This window comes from Ochotona princeps, chromosome 6 (genome assembly GCF_030435755.1).
Source record: "Ochotona princeps isolate mOchPri1 chromosome 6, mOchPri1.hap1, whole genome shotgun sequence".
Classification (NCBI taxonomy): Eukaryota; Metazoa; Chordata; class Mammalia; order Lagomorpha; family Ochotonidae; genus Ochotona; species Ochotona princeps.
In genome coordinates, this window is record NC_080837.1 from 81,078,579 (window position 1) to 81,095,581 (window position 17,003).

The 17,003-nt window shown below is 50.0% G+C and overlaps 1 protein-coding gene across 1 annotated transcript in view; it reads left to right on the plus strand.

Moving 5' to 3' along the window:
- Window positions 1-17,003, plus strand: part of ADAMTS17 (ADAM metallopeptidase with thrombospondin type 1 motif 17) — a 215,361-nt gene that overhangs the window by 117,788 nt on the left and 80,570 nt on the right. The window contains exons 9-10 of the mRNA XM_058666570.1: window positions 795-935; window positions 2,914-3,064. Of these exons, the coding sequence (XP_058522553.1) occupies window positions 795-935; window positions 2,914-3,064 (292 nt within the window). The remainder of the gene's footprint in view (window positions 1-794; window positions 936-2,913; window positions 3,065-17,003) is intronic.

Sequence of the window (17,003 nt, forward strand, 5' to 3'; positions counted from 1 at the left end):
ACCGTGGTCATCTGGGGAGTGAACCAATGGATGGAAGCTGTTTCTCTCTCTAACTGCCTTTCCAATAAATAGATTTTTTTTCCCAAATGAGACCTCCATTACATTCTTTTTTTAAAAAAAACTTCTCTATCTTGAGAGAGAACACACACTGTCCACTCCCCCAGATGGCCATAATGACCATTTGTTGGCCCAGGCTGCACCAGGATCCAGGAGTTTCATCCTGGTTTCCATTGCAGGGACCCAAGGATTTGGGTCATCCTCCGCTGCTTTCCCAGGCGCATTAGCAGGGAGCTGAGTGGGAAATGGATCAACCAGGACTCAAACTGGCGCCCATAAAGGATGCCAGCTTTGCAGGTAGAGGCTTTCCTTGCTGTGCCGCAACGCTGGCCCCTCTGGGATGTCCTGCAGGTTCTGGTCTTGGATTGCTCCCCTGACCCTTAGCACAGTGACTTCCCTCCATCCCAGGAGCACTGAGCTTTTTCACACAAACGAGCAAATGGATCCCCAAGTGTCCCCAGGGGAAGAACTGGAAGGTCCCTGCTCATAGTAAGGGGTCTGGTGTCTGTTCTTTGCTGCCTCCTACCCCATCAGCCTGCAAGCAAACCATTGCCCTTTGTGTCTTTGGTGTGCCCTGGGCCACTGAACAAAAGGGGGAGGGGCTCATACACTCAGCGTGAACCCCTCCTCACCTGTGGGATGGAGGCCTTGCTTCAGGGACATGTGATCTTGAACCTAGGTGGGCCTGAAATTGAAAAACTGTGGCTGAAGTGCCCCCGTTTTCTCTTCCCCAACAGCTTGGGGATGAACCATGATGACGACCACACATCCTGCGCTGGCAAGTCCCACATCATGTCTGGGGAGTGGGTGAAAGGACGCAACCCCAGTGACCTCTCCTGGTCCGCCTGCAGCCGAGAGGACCTGGAAAACTTCCTCCGGTGAGTCCCAAGCCACATCACAGCCTGAGACACCCCTGGGCAGCTGTGGAGCTGAGCCTTAGTGGGGGGCTGCCCCCTTGCATTATTGGGATGGGGGGCTGCAGGGAAGTGGAGTCTGTCTTGCTGCCACCTCCTTCCCCAAAGGAGTCTGAGCTGTCCCATCCCCAGTTCCTTCTGTGGAGGAACTGACAGTTGGTTTCAGGCCCTTGTTTGAGTCTGAACCCATGGACCACATGGCGCCCTGAGAGCTGTGTCCAGGCCCCCATCCCTTTGCCCTGAATTGTGTTCATCTGTCACCCCAAGGAGACCAAGGTGAGTTCTGAGGCTCACCTGCTGTGCAGATCCATGCAGGGCCACATTAATATCCCCCAGGGAATTTGGGGTGCACGGCAAGGGTGTCGTTACCTGGGGCTGCTCTCATCATGCTGCCTGCCAACAGAGACATGAACTGGCAAGCTGACTTGAGAATGGACTACTCTGGAGGACCAGTGTTGTAGCATAGCAGGTTAAGCCAGCATCCCATGCGAGTGTCAGATCAAGTTCTGACTGCTCCACTTCTGATCTAGCCTAGGAAAAGTAGTGGAGAGTAGCCTAAGCACTTGGACCCCTGCACCCATGTGAGAGACTTGGAGGAAGCTCTAGTCTTCTGGCTTCAGTCTGGCCCAGCCCTGGCAGTTGTGGTCATTTGGGGAGTGAAACAGCAGATGGAAGACCCTCGTCTCCCTCCCTCCTCCTTCTTTCCTACCTCTCTCCTTCCCACTTGTCTTCCCTCTTCACTCCTCCTCCTCCTACTCTATAACTCTGCCTTTCAGATACAGTTTTTTATAAGTGATGAATTTGCTGGTTCTGAGACAGTCTACTTTCCAAAGGGTATGTTATCTCAGAGTTGTAATGAAATGTTGTTAGGTTGTTGTGCTTCACACAGGAGGGTCAGCCTAATGGTATTCGCCACACTGTTCTGGCCTCCCTGGTGACAGTGGGGTGTCTCTGAACGCCGGTCCTCCTCGGCCTGGGGTCCTGGTCTGCACACTGCCCCTTCTCCCCAGAATCACAGCTGGGACTGGTGTTTTCCTTTCCTACCATCTACCGTGTTATAGGTGGTTTCAAACAACAGCATCTAGGTGCCGAGCCTCCTGGGGCAGCCCATCATGAGCCGGCATTCCTGTCTGGTTGGGGCACTACGCCCTGTGCACCTGGCAGCTCCAGGGATAGCAGCAAGTAAGGTGCCACATTGGCGCACCTGCTACAACCCAGCAAGCCTAGACCTGCACCTGTCAGAAGAATCTATGGATTCAATTTCACTTAAAGCAACCCCAACCTAGGCCTTTTGTCTGTTCACAGGAACTTTTACTCAAAGCCAAGATCTCTGAAAATATTCCAGTAATCCATTTCTTTCTTTTTTTAAAGACTGATTTATTTGAAAGGCAGAGTTATAGAGAGAGAGGATGAAATAGATATCTTCCACCTGCTTGTTCATTCTCCAAATGGCTGCAGTGACCAGCACTGGGCCAGGTTGAAGCCAGGAGCCTTTTTGTGGATCTCCCACATGAGTGGTAGGGGTCCAGGGATTGGGCGGTCTTCCATTGCTTTCCTAGGTACGTTAGGAGAGAGGTGGGTTGGAAACAGAACAATCAAGATGTGAGCCAGTGCCTACGTTTGATCCTGGCACAGAGGATGGTAACTCAACTTGCTGTGCCATGGTACCAGTCCTGATGTTCTATTCTGAAAGCGTTTTCATTCGACTCCCCAGTAATAGTCCATTAGGCCTGTGGGTGCTGTCCCCAGGCCCCTCCTGAGTTTCCAAGTTTCAGTTGCCCTCAGGCAAACTGTTGGGTCATGTGGAGAAAGTGCGAACGGAGCAGAAAAAGCCTGTGCAGATGTGCCAGCCCCTGGGTGCTTTCCCATTAGAGACTTGGGGAGTCAGCACAAAATCCTGAGCCGAAAGCTCACAGGTCAGCTTGTCTCTTGGCTGTTTCAGATCTAAAGTCAGCTCCTGTCTGCTGGTCACTGACCCCAGGAGCCAGCATGCAGTGCGCCTCCCCCACAAGCTGCCCGGCATGCAGTACAGCGCCAATGAGCAGTGCCAGATCCTATTTGGCACCAACGCCACCTTCTGCAAAAACATGGAGGTGAGCAGACCCCAGGGAGGGGAAGGGGCTGGGCGACCCTCTATAGGCCTGGCTCCAGCTGGAGGACATGGGTGTTCAGACTCAGCACCTGTTTATACAAGCGTGCACACACACATATATGTATACAATCAAACAGCCACACATGCTCACCCATGTGTGTGTGCACACAGTCCTGTACACGGGACACCCGAGGAATATGGCTGACATAGACAGCCCAATGCATCAGCGTGAGAACTGCAGAACCCTGGCAAAGGGATGTCACATGGGCTTCTGGGAAGTCACACTGTGTCACCTGCCTGCCAGGGAGCCTCCCTCCCCACAGGGTAAGATTGAGGGGGTGGCAGCTGGGCAAACTTTCCTATCGGTGGCAGTGGCTTTCCCCTGCAGGAACTAGGCAATTGGGTGGAGGGGCAGAGGGAGATGGATGTATGGGGGCTCAGATTGCCCAGACTGGGCCTTCCTGCCCTTTCCGGTTGAACCCTGTTTGCAACCCTCAGGCCAGTCCTTGAACCCCATTTTAACAGATACTAAAACAGGCTCAAGGAGATGTAAGTGGGAAGCCAGGCTCCCTGGGGCCAGAACGGGCTGGGCTGGGCAACCAGCCCCGTGGTCTGTTAGTGATGGAGCAGAGGCAGGTCCTGTAACATCCTTTCCTTGAGGGAGGACTCTCCAAGGTCACCTGCTTCTCCCTGGCAGCCCCAGGTCTGTGTACAGTGATGTATCCTACTTGTGGGTCATGGTGCAGCTGGATCTGGTTTCCCCCTGCAACTATGCATATTCTCCTGGATCTTCCTTGAGAATTTTTCAAGCAAGGTTCGTGGTAATGGGCAGTGTCCTCCCTGGAAGTTTAGCCAGGGTGATCATGTAGGGCAGAGAAGTCCCTGTGATGGCCCACAGGCAGCAGGTGGATAGTGTTGCTTCTTCATGTGAGGCTTGTATAACTTCCTGCAGGCTTGGAGCCACATTCACAGTAGAGGATGTTCCCTGCCCAGGTCTGATGCTCTTCAAGGGGCAGGGGGAGGAGGACAGAGCGGCACACCTTCCTGCCCCATCCCCTCAGAATGCTGAAAACCTGGGGCCTCCTTCCTGGAACTTTTGCTCATATCTGGTCCAGACCAGCCAGTGCCACACACTGCAGTGCCAGGAGGCACACCTGCTAGCTGCCTTCTGGGTCTCTGTTTTTGGTGAATATTCAGTGTGGTTGGCTCTGGTCTCTCTCACAATGCTGGCATTTGCCACCACTCCTGGCAGAGATGTGCCAAGCCTCCTACGAGCTCTGCCCAGCTGTTCTGTCTCCTCCCTTGCCTATGTTGTATTCTGTTAGCCATTTGCAAGGATGACCTCAGGGAGGCCCACTCGGGCCACCTCATTGAAGATGACCATGTTCCCATCCACTTCCGGCCACATGGGCAGCATCCATGGCTCCTTCTGCCTCGCTGGAGTTCACCTGTTGCCTCTGACTGTGGCTGTGATGGTGTCTCCTTCCAGGTCACAAGCCTCCCAGGGGAAGCAGCCATTGTTGTTGCTCACTGTGCCACCTGGTGCAGGGAGCAGCACCTGCTGGCACACAGTGGGTGTGATGTGCTGGGGCCCAGCCATGACCCTGGGAGTGAACCGTTAGCTCCTTATGTGGCTTCTCGCAGCCACAGGTGAACCTGCACACAAGCCACATTAGACACCCTCTGTGTGATGTATAAGGGCATGTCAAAATGTGCTGGAAATGAATGAATATGCTTATGCTCATTTTAAAAAGCTGATGGGTGTTTTTTTCACAATATACCTTTTTCCATGAGCTTACCATTAGAAATTTATGTATGAACAAAAAACAGTATGGATCGTATTATTGAAGTTATACTTTCCATGCTGGTTTCCTTACATTAGAGAGAACATATGACATTTGTTCTTTTGTGATTGACTCATTTCACTGAGCATAATGGTCTCTAGTTCGGCCCATCTACTTGTAAATAGTATAATTTCATTCTTCTTAATAGCTGAATAATATTCCACGGAGTAGATGTACCACAGTTTCTTTAACCACTCTTCTTTGGACGCACATCTGGATTGTTTCCATGTCTTTGCTTTTGTAGATTGTGCTGCTGCAAACATAGGATTACACATTCCCTTCTCATATGCAGTTTTCACTTCCTTTGGATATATTCCTAGCCGCGGGATAGCTGGATCATATGGAAGGTTTATTTGCAATTCTCTAAGCACTCTCCATACTGATTTCCATAATGGTTGTACTAGCCTATGCTCCCACCAGTAGTGAAGGAGGGTACCTTTCTCCCCACATCCACGTCAGCAGGTGTTGTTAGTTGAGTTCTGAATGTAGGCCAGTCTCCCTGGAGTTAGGTGGTACCTCAATGTGGTTTTCATTTGTATCTCTCTGATGGCTAGGGAGCCTGGCTGTATCCCATGTGTTTTGATGTTTCTTATTTCAGTTTTATTTATTCCAGATAATTTCTTTTTTGTTGTTGAATTCATTGCTGGCTCATGGATCACACATTGGCATCATTTTTCCCAAGAGACTTTTGTGTCACCCATGTGTTGGTTACTCAGTGGTGTGTTTTTTTCATGGTGCTGCAATTTGTTGTTGATGTTATTGTTGTTATGGCTGTTCTAACTCATACCAGTTGTTGACCTTGTTTCATGGCCTCTCAATTATGGAAATGTATAGTGATGGAGTACTGGGGTCTACCATATCCAGATGTGGGGGTATAATGCAACATGCATCCCTACTTCCAGACTAAAGATGGATTCACAATGAAACTGTTGGACATGTGTAGACTATAGGATGCTGGACTGTCTGACACTGTCTGTACCTACAATGTCAGGGTACACTTAAATAAGAGACTGATGGAAATATGATTCCTTATGAGACTGATAAAGTTAAGATTCCTTGTGAAGAACAACACCATTGTAGTAAAATGGGGAAAATCTGTTGGGGGCGGGAGTTTGGGGAGAATCCCAGTCTATACGAAATTGTATCACATAATTCACAATTCAAAATAAAAATATATTAAAGAAATGTATGTATGGATTTAAAAAGGTTTTTGCACCAAAGCAAACTTCCTTGTTAATTGCTTTTTCCCCCAAACACCTTGAAGTACCCCTATGATATTCCCTGAGGCCACCTACACGTTTCTGCCCAAAAGACGTGTGGGACTTTGTCACCATGTGGCAGGGGCCTGTGCCAGCCGTTCCTTCCAGACGAGAAGCCATTCCAGGCGATGTCATGAGCCTGGTACGGAGGGCCCAGGGATGGCGTCTGGCCAGGAGGCCTTGGGGCTGGTGCCTGGCGAGGGAGGGCTCAGGGCTGGCTCCCAGCCATTGCTTCTTCCCCTTTTAGCTTCAGTGTCCTTGATGAAGGCTCAGGCTCCTGGATTGTTGCTCCATGTCAAGTGCTAAGAAATGGAGTTTTCATGAAGCTCGCATCCAGTCAGGCCGAATGGCACTTTAGTTCCTGTCACCTTTCCCCATTCCTAGTGTCCAGCTGTGACAGGAGCAGAAATGTCCATTTCTTACCCTGAACTCCTCAGGCTGCTACAAGCTAGGCACAGCTGAAGCCCACAGTTCCCCTGTCCCAGAGCCAGAGCTAACCAGGGCAGGCACTTAGACGCTGTGCTTGGTGTTCGTCCTCATGATCATATGCCCATGCCCTGGACAGTAGCAGTGGAATCCTGTAATGAAGGCTCGTGGTCCCTAATTGGCATTTACATATCTTAACCCAATTGCAGCTTTCAGCATGGATATAAAAATAGGCTCCAGATTTACTCTCCTCTCTGAATCAACCAAAAAGCAGATAAAATATGTGAAAAAGTGCTTTTATCAAAACACTGTCCATGAAGCAACATGGGTCTGTGGTGCTTCGGAGGTGGGACCGGGCTCAGGCTGTGCCTAACTGGGCAGGCTGTGGCCTCAGGGGAAGGACTGAAAAGAGACAGCAGGGCTAGTCATTCAGGGAAAGTGACACAGACAGGATTCACAGGGACTAGCAGCATGGAAGAAAGAGCTGCACAAGGAAATCTTCGAGGATCCCCTGGGACTGTTTAGTTCACCAGTCAGCATGTGTCTGTGAGCAGGCCACCTGCAGCCAGGAGAGGAAGCTGGCAGGAACCAGCCCAGGACACCCAGCCCTGTAGTAGAGTTCTAATCAGGTCCTGCCTGACCAAGCCTAGGAGCAGGACCCAACAGGATCAGAACAAGACCCTGAAACAAAGCTCAGACAGGGGTGCAAAGTGGAAGATCGCACAACATGCCAGAAGTTTCAGTCATGATGCCTAGCATCACATAGAAAATGTGCAGGCATAGAAGGAAGTGAAGAGGAACAGCTCCCGATTACAGGAACACGATGAGAGAGGTATTAATGGCCATGACATTCATAGTCACTATATATGGTAAGTTCAGGAGGTTAGCAGGAGGGAATATGCCAAACAGTGGGGAAAGAAAGTTGCGAAGAACTTTCAGAAAGGAAAGCTACAGATACCCTGATGGGATCTGGCAAATTTGACATTGCAGAAGTTTGTGAACTTGATGAAAAAGCAATCAAAACTATACAAGAAGAAATACAAAGAGAACAAAAAAATTAAATACTGTATCAGTGATCTGTCAATCTGACAAGGAGCTGGTGGGAAAAATGTTTGAAGACAAGACTGAAAAATGTCCTCTTTGATGAAAACTGTAAGACCACAGGTTCAAGAAGTTTAGTAAACCCAACGAAGAAACCTAGACCAGCACTGACCATAAGTATGTGGTTAAAACAGTGATCACGAAAAAACAACCCCACCCCCCCAAAAACTTTAAAAAGCCAGATAAGAAAAGAAACATTATTACAGTTAAAGGGGGAAATGGCAGTGCCGTTCTCCTGAGAAAAGCACAAGGAAAAAGACCATCAAAGTGTTGGAAGAAAAAACTGGACTACAGTTGTCTACCCAGCAGAGAGATCTTTGACAGATACCATTGACAGGCTGGTGTTGAGCAGATATCTTTGGCTGGTGTTTGGCCTAGCAGCTAAAGATGATTGTGTCCCACTTCATAATGTCCAGTTTGATGCCTGCCTGCAGCTCTGGACTCCAGCTGCCTGTCATCGCAGCCCCTGGGCAGTGACGGCTCAGGGCAGTGGTCTCCTGCAATGCACAGGGAAGACCTGGAATAAGTTCCTGATCTTCCCACCACCCAAGTCTTTTCACTGTTCCAACTGTTTGTATTCCATCTGGATCTGCCATATTGGCAGGGACCCAAATACTAGGACCATCTTCCCCTGCTCTCCCAGGCACGTGAGCAGGAAGCGGAGTCAAAAGCGGAGCAGCCAGACGTGGATCTGGACTCTGATGTAGAATGGCTTCACTCACTGCACCACAAAGCTGGCCCCTTCCACACATCCTTAAAAGATTGCGTGTCACTAAGACAAGTATTTCAACAGAAGTAGCTGTTACATCCTTGTGGTCCCTCTCTGGGGCCCCGTCCCTGGCATGTGAGTGTTCTTGGTGTAGCAGGAAGGACTGTGCAGTTGTGATGGAGTGAAATGTCCTAACAGGGGAGGGTCTGGATGGGCTTGATACACGTGAGACGAAGGAGGTAGGCGTGAGTCACTTATGTGACAAGAAAGGCATCAGAGTGGAGGAAGACAGGGAGGAGTCCCTCCCCGCCCCCAAGCTGGGAAAGGCGAGGAGACCTGGGGCTTCCCGGAAGGTGCCAGCCCCACTGATACCTGGCCTTCAGTCCCAGGGATGCTAACCGCCGATTTCTGTGGTACAGAGCAGTGATGTTGTTTATGCTGAGTTTGTGGGATTGTGTTACAGCCTCAGTGAGAAAACGCTGCAGATTTGCCGTAGGAAGCTGCCACAGTGGCCGAGGGCTTGTGACACACATGAAAGAAAATGGTGCAGCTTTCCTCGAAAACCAGGCTGGGAGGCATGGAAGTCCCCCCCTCTTGTGCATTGTAATGCCCAAGAGGTGGATTATGGTAAGCTGTCCCCTCTCATGGTTTCTCTTTCCAGACAGTCTTACCTCTGCTCACCCTTGGTCTGAAAATGTGACATAGAAAATTCCAGAAATAGTTCATGAGGTTTAAGTAACTTTTTGAAAGATGCCCTTATTTATTTGAAAGGCATAGTTCCAGAGAAAAGAGGAGGAAGAGAAGAAACAAAGACAGATCTTTCATCTGCTGGTTCACTCCCCAAACGGCTGCAATGACTGAGCTGTACCAGGAATAAGCCGGGAATCTGGAACTCCAGGCCTCCAGTGTGAGTACAGGGCCCAAGCACTGGGCCACCCTCTGCTGCTCTCCCAAGCACGTGAGCCTGGAGCTGGAACAGATATGGAGCAGCCAGGACTCAAACCAGTACTCACATGTATGCTGGCAGGTGGCAGCTTACCCCTTAAATAACTTTTATTAGTTATTTACTCATTTTTTCCTATTTACTGCTAATTTTTCAGGATGTCTTATTAATAAATTAAGCCTTATCGCTCTGTATAGGAAAAAGTTACAGCTTCAAAGTCAGCAAAGAAGGAAATGTGACCCCTGGGCTTAGGCACATTAGACATATGCATGTCGGTCATTTGCACTCCATCTGCTAAGGAACCAGCCGTACAACTGACATCAGGGCCGGATCCTTCAGTTAGGGGTCATCCTGGCTGTGACTAGCCTGTTTCTCCAGGTGGACGACTCCAGTGGCTCAGGCCCCACCAGATTTGCAGTATATGGTGGTCTTCTAGAGGGGATCGCAGTGTAGAATTCTCAACCAGATTCTGATAGGCCCTTTCAGTCAACCCTTCCTCCCACCCTTTAATAAAGGGAAACAGCACTGAATGCCAGCAAAGAGAACCACTCAGAGCCAGTCGGGTGTGGGAAATGAGTACCCTGAAGGAGCTGGCAGTCTCTGACCCTGACCTTGACCCTGACCCGTCTCAGAAGCTGCGTTTGCGTAGAGGAATTGTGATGGCTGTTCCAGTCCCCAAGGCCTGGGCTCTTCCTGGAAAGATTGTGTTGGTGAAGATTTCCTGGCAGTGCCCTCAGCTGACCTCCTCCTGCCAATCTCCTGGGAAGTTGGGAAAAGTACCTAAGTGTGTGTGTGTGTGTGTGTGTGTGTGTGTGTGCGCGCATGCACACATGCTAGCATTTGCCTTACAACTTTCTGGAAGCTTCAAGTCAATAGCATATGCTTCCAAGGGGATGAAATTGTGAGGCACACTGGTGGAGAGGAGTTGGGCGTTCTCTTTCCTGGACTGCAGAGCGTGAACAGGAAGAAAGAACAGGAATGGCTATGTTGGGAGCAAAGCAGCCTTCCCCTGAGCAGTGTCTTGGCCAAGCGAAGGCTCCTCTGCTCCACGCGGAGCCCGTGCTCTCTCACCTGCAGGGTGGGTGTTCTCATTGTCACTTCCTGAAACGCAGGAGCTTAGAGAGGCAGCCAGGATAGCTTCAGAGGACTTGGGATAAAATAGGACAGAGGGGCTGGCTCTGCAGTGGAACAGGTCAGGCTGCCATCTGTGAAGCTGGCCTCCCAAATGGGCACTGGTTCATGTCCCAGCTGCTCCACTTCTTATCCAACTCCTTTGTAATGAACTAGGGGAAAAAATGTGGTGGAAGATGGCTCAGATGCTTCATGGGAGACGTGGAGGAAACCCCTGGCTCCTGGCTTTGGCCTGGCCCAGCCTTGGGGCAACTGGGGCATCTGGGAGTGAACCAGCAGCTGGAAAACCTGCTTCTCTCTCTTTCCCTTCCATTTTCTCTCTCTCTAACTCAGACTTTCAAATAAACAAGTGCACCTTTTAAAACAAGTAGGGCAGAGAGGACCCCGTTGTCTTTTCCCTCCTCCCTTGAACTGGGAGTGTGGCCGTGCACCACCACACTGTCCTCCGTCTCACAAATGCCTCTGCTCCTGGGGGAGCCCAGGTGTTTTCCTCCATGTCACAGCCGAGGCTGACATCTCAGCAGACTACACGTGCTGCCTGTGACCTCCAAATACCATCGTGCCAGGACACATGACCAAAAAGGGTCATGTAACATGTTGATGGAGGAACATGTGTTGTACCGTGTTACCAGGCTGGTATGTTTGTGTGTGCATGTGCTTTGAAAGCAATGGTATTGCCCTGGTAATTGTACATATTTGATAATTTTAGAATTATGTGCTGGGAAATCTACTCTAGTTATACCAGAGGCTTGATTTAGGAAAGACCAGGCTCTGGGGGCTTGGAGCCAGAGGCTGGGGTCTGCTCACCTCAAGAGCACCCGGCTCTGAGCTGCTGGCCATTCTGGGGCAGTGGCCATAGGCAGCGTCCCCTTGGCCTTCTCTAGCCATAGCTGTTTTTAAGACCAATCCAATTAAAAGCCATTTGCTCACCCAAAGGTGTGGGGCAAATGACTTTGGGAAAATATTGCTGCCTCTGCTTTGGGAGCAGTCAAGCCAGGCCACTGCTCTCTTGAATATTTGCACACCCAAGAACCAGGGAGCGTTAACACACGGTCCGTGTTCACTTGGAGGGTTTGGGAGGACTGGGGGAGGCCTGCGCATCCCCACTGAATCTTCCATGCCCCAAGGCTTAGAGCTGTCCATGGAAATATGAACTACAAAAAAAATGTTTTAAAAAATTGGCATCTACAACTGGCATTTGTTGCAGAAGTTATTGGCAAAGAGAGCTGTCTCCTCTTTCAGCCAATGGTAATGTGATGTTTTTCATTCAATAAAGCATTTCAAGAAAGTCCAAACAAAGGAGTTATAAACACTCGCTGGTAAATATTTGTTAGAAAGGGGAATGAACTCTGTGCCATTAGCCTCGTCCGTCTTTTTTATGATGACAAGTTCCTCCTGTCCCCATTGGCAGAGTCACGACATGGCCAAATCCCTGCGTAACAAGGTTTGCGTGCATAGCGCTGGAAGACCCGGTAAAGGTACTATTGGCAGGAAGAATGGGTCTGGCCTTGCTACTGGAGGCAGAGCAAGGTGGGCAGCTGGGGCGGTTCTGGCTCTGATCACTGCCTCCCCAAAGCCTCACCCTGCCAAAACACAGAGGGCTTTCTCAGGCTTCCCTGATGCCCATCTCAGTACCAGAGGAGGGATGCCCTGCAGGGACACCTCCTCCTACCACCTGCTTCATAATACTGCTTCCACTGTCACTGTCCCCAGGCCCAAGTGTGGCTGCCACCTCTACAAAGGATAGCAGTGCTGAGGCTGCGCATGCTGGTCTCTCTGTTGCAGCATTTCCAAGGGACAGCTGTGGTCTGTGCTTTCTTAGCACATCTCAGCATGCAGAAGCTGTTGGCTGTTTCTGCAAGGCACCTGATGAGAGCAGCCGTAGGCCCCGGAGGGCGTCAGGCAATCTTTCCACCATTGTTGTCTGTCTTTTTCTCCTCTGGGTTCTCTCCAGGGACAGCATGGGGGTGCCCTGCATGCTGGGCTCTAGACCAAGGCTACCCAGAGTCACATCTTGCCATTCTCTCTCCCAAACGACTTACATGGTCTCTCTGCCTTAGTCTTCTAATGCAACTGTGAGTTCTATGCATACACTCCTGGGGTTGTTAGAGTTGTGTGATAAACTTAGTGCCTGCTGGTGTCGTCTTCTGTCCCCTTCTTCCTGGAACCAGTGGAAGAGGCACTATGCATACTTCCAGCAGGTCCTTCTGTCCTGTGTCCTTCCCTGTACCACCTTTGCTTGCAATTCCTCTTGGTGGGGTGTCATGCCCTGAAGTGCTCTCCAGCATCCATGGTCTCTCTAGGCCACCTCTGGGTCCCTGAGCAGAACAGCTGCTCACTCTCCTTTCCTAGGTCATGCAGAGATGTATACCTGGCAGCATGCTGTGTGGTTAGATCCTGTGGCTGCCAGGAGCTCAGGGCGTCATGATCTCACCCAAGCCAACAGGGTTCTTTTCACTGATGTCTGTTACTGTTCCACCTGCCGAGTCCCCGGAACCTCCTCAGAAAACTGGTCCTCTCTGGGTCCCTGTCTTCCGATCCAGGGATGCAGGGTGAATTTCGGGGGATGTGTCATTTTCTGCAGCTCTCCCTGGGCGTCCTTACACCCAGCCTGGTTTGGCAGCTGCCAATAGCTGTGAGAGCTGTCCCTCCTGTGCTGGTGGAGCTGGCCTGGCCTGGTCTGGCCAGGGCAGGGTGGGAGGCTGGCTGCATGTCAGGCAGACAGGGTTGTGTGGTCATTCGCAGAGCTGGACGCCGAGCTGGAAGCTGTCTTGCCCGTCTCACTGTCAGCTTCCTGCCCGGCATCTGTAGCCGCTCTGGAAGCTGTTGGACTTTGGCAGCACCAAGCCCTAATTTTCCAGAAGCGTTTGGAAGTTTACAGTAGACAGCCTGCTCAGAGAGCTTGCAGACTGTGCAGGCTGCGTGTTCTCTGGGCTTGATTGTTCTCAGTGCAGGAAGAGCCTTGCCCTCACCTGATGCCACCCACCATCCCTGGCAGCCCTGGCCACATGAGGGTCCCTGCCACCCTCAGAGATATGGATGGAGTGACCAGACTGGCACTCCAGGAGCCTTACAGAAGTTGAATCAACATGCCCGCCTTGGAAAAGACTTCAAACTGTAGTAGTGGTGGTGGTGGAAAGTTTGCCTTAGTCACTTTCATCCAGCTCACGGCATGTTATTTTCTCTGCTTTTTGGCTGGTGTTATCAGCGGCACATTTGTATGAGAGATTTTATGTAACCTTTTTCTTCACGATTGTTTTGGGGGTGGATGATTGGAGAGGGGTCGTAGAGCTGCTCTCTGCAGCAGGAGCCCTGTGAGGACAAGAATGGGTCACCACCTGTGGAAGTGGCCAAGGTGTACCCAAGGTGTTCTTTTGTTGGCAAGGACCTGTCTTTTTGCTGTCCAGGGATGTCATCGGGACACCCCTGCCCCGAGCCACTTCTAATCTATGCCAGTGTAAGTTTCACTGTGCCCAAACCTGCTGCTGCCCGATGACCTCCAGATACAGGCCTGCAGTACCCCTGTATCAGAACAGAGCAGCCCCAAATCCAATCCTGCGAAGCACTGACTTGACACCAGCAGATATGGGAGCATTTGGGGTTTCAGATTTTCAGATGGGGGACCCACAACCAAAAAGTTCTGTGCCAGTGCTCTCAAAGCCAAACAGCTCTGGAAAACGAACCCCATGTTGTCCTGAACCTAACAGGTGTGGAATACTCGGCCCATGGAGTGGCGCAGGTGGAGAGAGCAGTGTGAGGGCACCCTGAGCCCTTAGCCTGGCTGCTGGAGAACCTGAGGTTGCAGAATGTGGAAAGAGGACACTGGGGATGCATGGAGCAGCAGCGTCACCCTAGGGCAGCGGTCTGCATTCTGGGCTCAGGACAGGACCTGGGCTCTGCAGCTTGCACCAGCAGTTTACCTTTGTTTGTTCATCTGTGGAATGGGACTAGGCTGACAGTGTTGGTAGGAGCAGGGATGTGATAGTTCTGATCAGGTTCTGAGGATGCCTGGGCTCAGTAAGCACTTAGAGGGGATGAGCTTACTGCCTCACCCTAGGGAAGCCAGGCATTGCTTTGCTTGTGAATGTGCTCATGCGATCACCTGCCATGGGGTTTCCCCGACCTCGGCTCCAACACTGCCACCTCCAGTGGGAGGGACCATCTCCTTCACTCTCTGCAGGACCTTAGCATCCTTGATTCCAGCCACAAAATGTCAAGAATAATCCCTAGTTTGACACCCTAAAAATGTCCTTTGAAGGACCACATTGCCCCAGTGGACAAGCATTAACGTGGAACAAATGCTTGGGAGTAGATAAAAGATTGTGCACCAGTGTAGGCTTTGTAGTTGTACAGGAAGCACACAGGGAGGTATACCAGTCTTCAAAGTAGCGTTCTATTCATTTTCGTAAGTGGTACACCGGTGTAACCAGCGCAGCATGAACATTGTGTTTCTAGAGTCCTGTCAACTTCCCTGTAACCCCTTCCTATCAATCCAGTGCCCCTCACCCCAGCACCCTGCCCAGGACTTAACCTGGCCCCCATTTGGTTTTGTCTGTCGTTAAACTTTACACAAAATCATGTGTGTACATCAGTTGTGGGCTGATCTCACCAAATGGCTCTCCAAAGAGGTGTGTCTACTTCCCTTCCAGGAGCAACATGGGAGCACAGCCACTTGCCTGCTTGACACCACCCGGGCGTTCTGATCATTGCCAGCCTGTGTTTCAGAAATGGGTCTGTTGCACGCATTATTGGAGCAGTCTCTTCATCATTTTTTACTGTTGGTTTTTAATGGTATGTTAGGAATTGTATGTATTAAGGAAATTGGAGCCTTAGCTGAAATGTGAGTTTAGAATGTTCTTTTCTTTCACTGTAACTTGCTTTTAGCTTTGCTTATAGCATTTAAGGATGAGAAGAATTCTGTGTGCAAAACAGAATCTGTCTCTTTTTAAGGTTGCTGGGTTTCAGGCCAGGCTTAAAAAAGTCTTTCACACTCCCACTCTGATGGGTTCCCTCATACCTTCATGATGTCCTTTGATGTTAAATCCTAAATATGATAGTCATTTATTTCAGTAGCAGGTGTGAAGTAGGGGCCACTCTCAGCTGTTTTCTGGATGGTTCCTTGGATGACTCCATACCAGTTTCTGAAAACTTCATTTCATCCTGATCGTTTTTAAAATATGCTCAGTTCCAGGATGTCTTGTCTTCAGACTATTTCTAAGTTTTCCAGTGCTGTACACTTCAGTGTATACCCCCACTCTGGGTAGTTACTTCACAGTAGCTTTGAGCAATGTTTTAGTTCTCGGAACACACTTCTTTACAATTGCATGTTATTTGTTTATTGCTATTCCATAGGATCTTCAGACGTGCTTGTTGATTCATAACTTGTAGCTGGCCTTCTCATTTCCATGCTGTTTGAAAACAGCCTAGGGAAAGTGTATCCCTACACTGTGGGGCCTCCCATCACAGGACTGCTGTTGTACTCACTCAGGGTGTCTTCCCACCCCCACTGGGGTTTTGAATTTTCTTACAAAGATTTTTCAAGTTTTTTTTATATTTATTCCTAAAGGATAGTTTTGGCTTTAAAAATGTTTTTTATCTTTTGGAGAGGCAGAGAATGCCCCGTCTGCTTGTCCACTCCCCAGATACCTGTGAGAGCAGGGGGATGAACCGAGATCAAAGTCGGGAGCCAAGAACTCCATCCCACTCTCCCCTGTGGGCGGCCGGAAGCCAGCTGCCTGCCCGTGGCTGCTGCCTCCCAGAGCTGCTGTGGCATCTACAAGTATTTTGTTCCTTCGGTGACGGTGATGGTGACAGGGTTCCCTCGGTGACGGGGCTGCTTGGGTGATGGGGGTCCTTGGGTGACGGGGTTCCCTCTGTGACGGGGCTCCTTGGGTGACGGGGCTCCTTGGGTGACGGGGTTCCCTCGGTGATGGGGTTCCTGCTTCTCTATATCTGAGTTGCCTACCCCTTGTATGTGGACACCCGTGGTAACCGTCTCGGGTTTTAGTCTTATGCGCAGCCATCTCAGTCAGTTCTTTTAGAGATTGTAAACGTGTTGTTCAGTTACGTGGGTTTTCTAGTCCACAGTTCTATATAACCATCTAATTCTCTCATCTAAATGGCCAGCTGTGGTTGTGGATAGCTGGGTTTTGATGTTTGGAGTTTGGGGGTTCTTTGTCTTCCTGACTTGGATGAGAATGCTTCCAGTCTTTCTGCATGAGAGATTTTAGCCAGCTAAAGACTTACCCATTGATTTTCATCAGGTTTTATTAAGAATTTTAATAGGAGTGTATTTTTCAGTTTTACTGAATGTTTCCGGCATCCTTAGAGAGGGCCCATGGATAGCTCTTTGAGTTATTACTATGGGGAATTCTATCAACCAGTCTTCTAATATTGAGCTATTTTCCAATTCAAGGAACACAGTTTATTTGGCCATAGTGTATTAGTTTGAGTTCTATTTGAGAGCTTTGCAACAATCTACATAAATGAGCTTGGAATGAACACTTTTCCTGTTTCTGCTTGGTTTG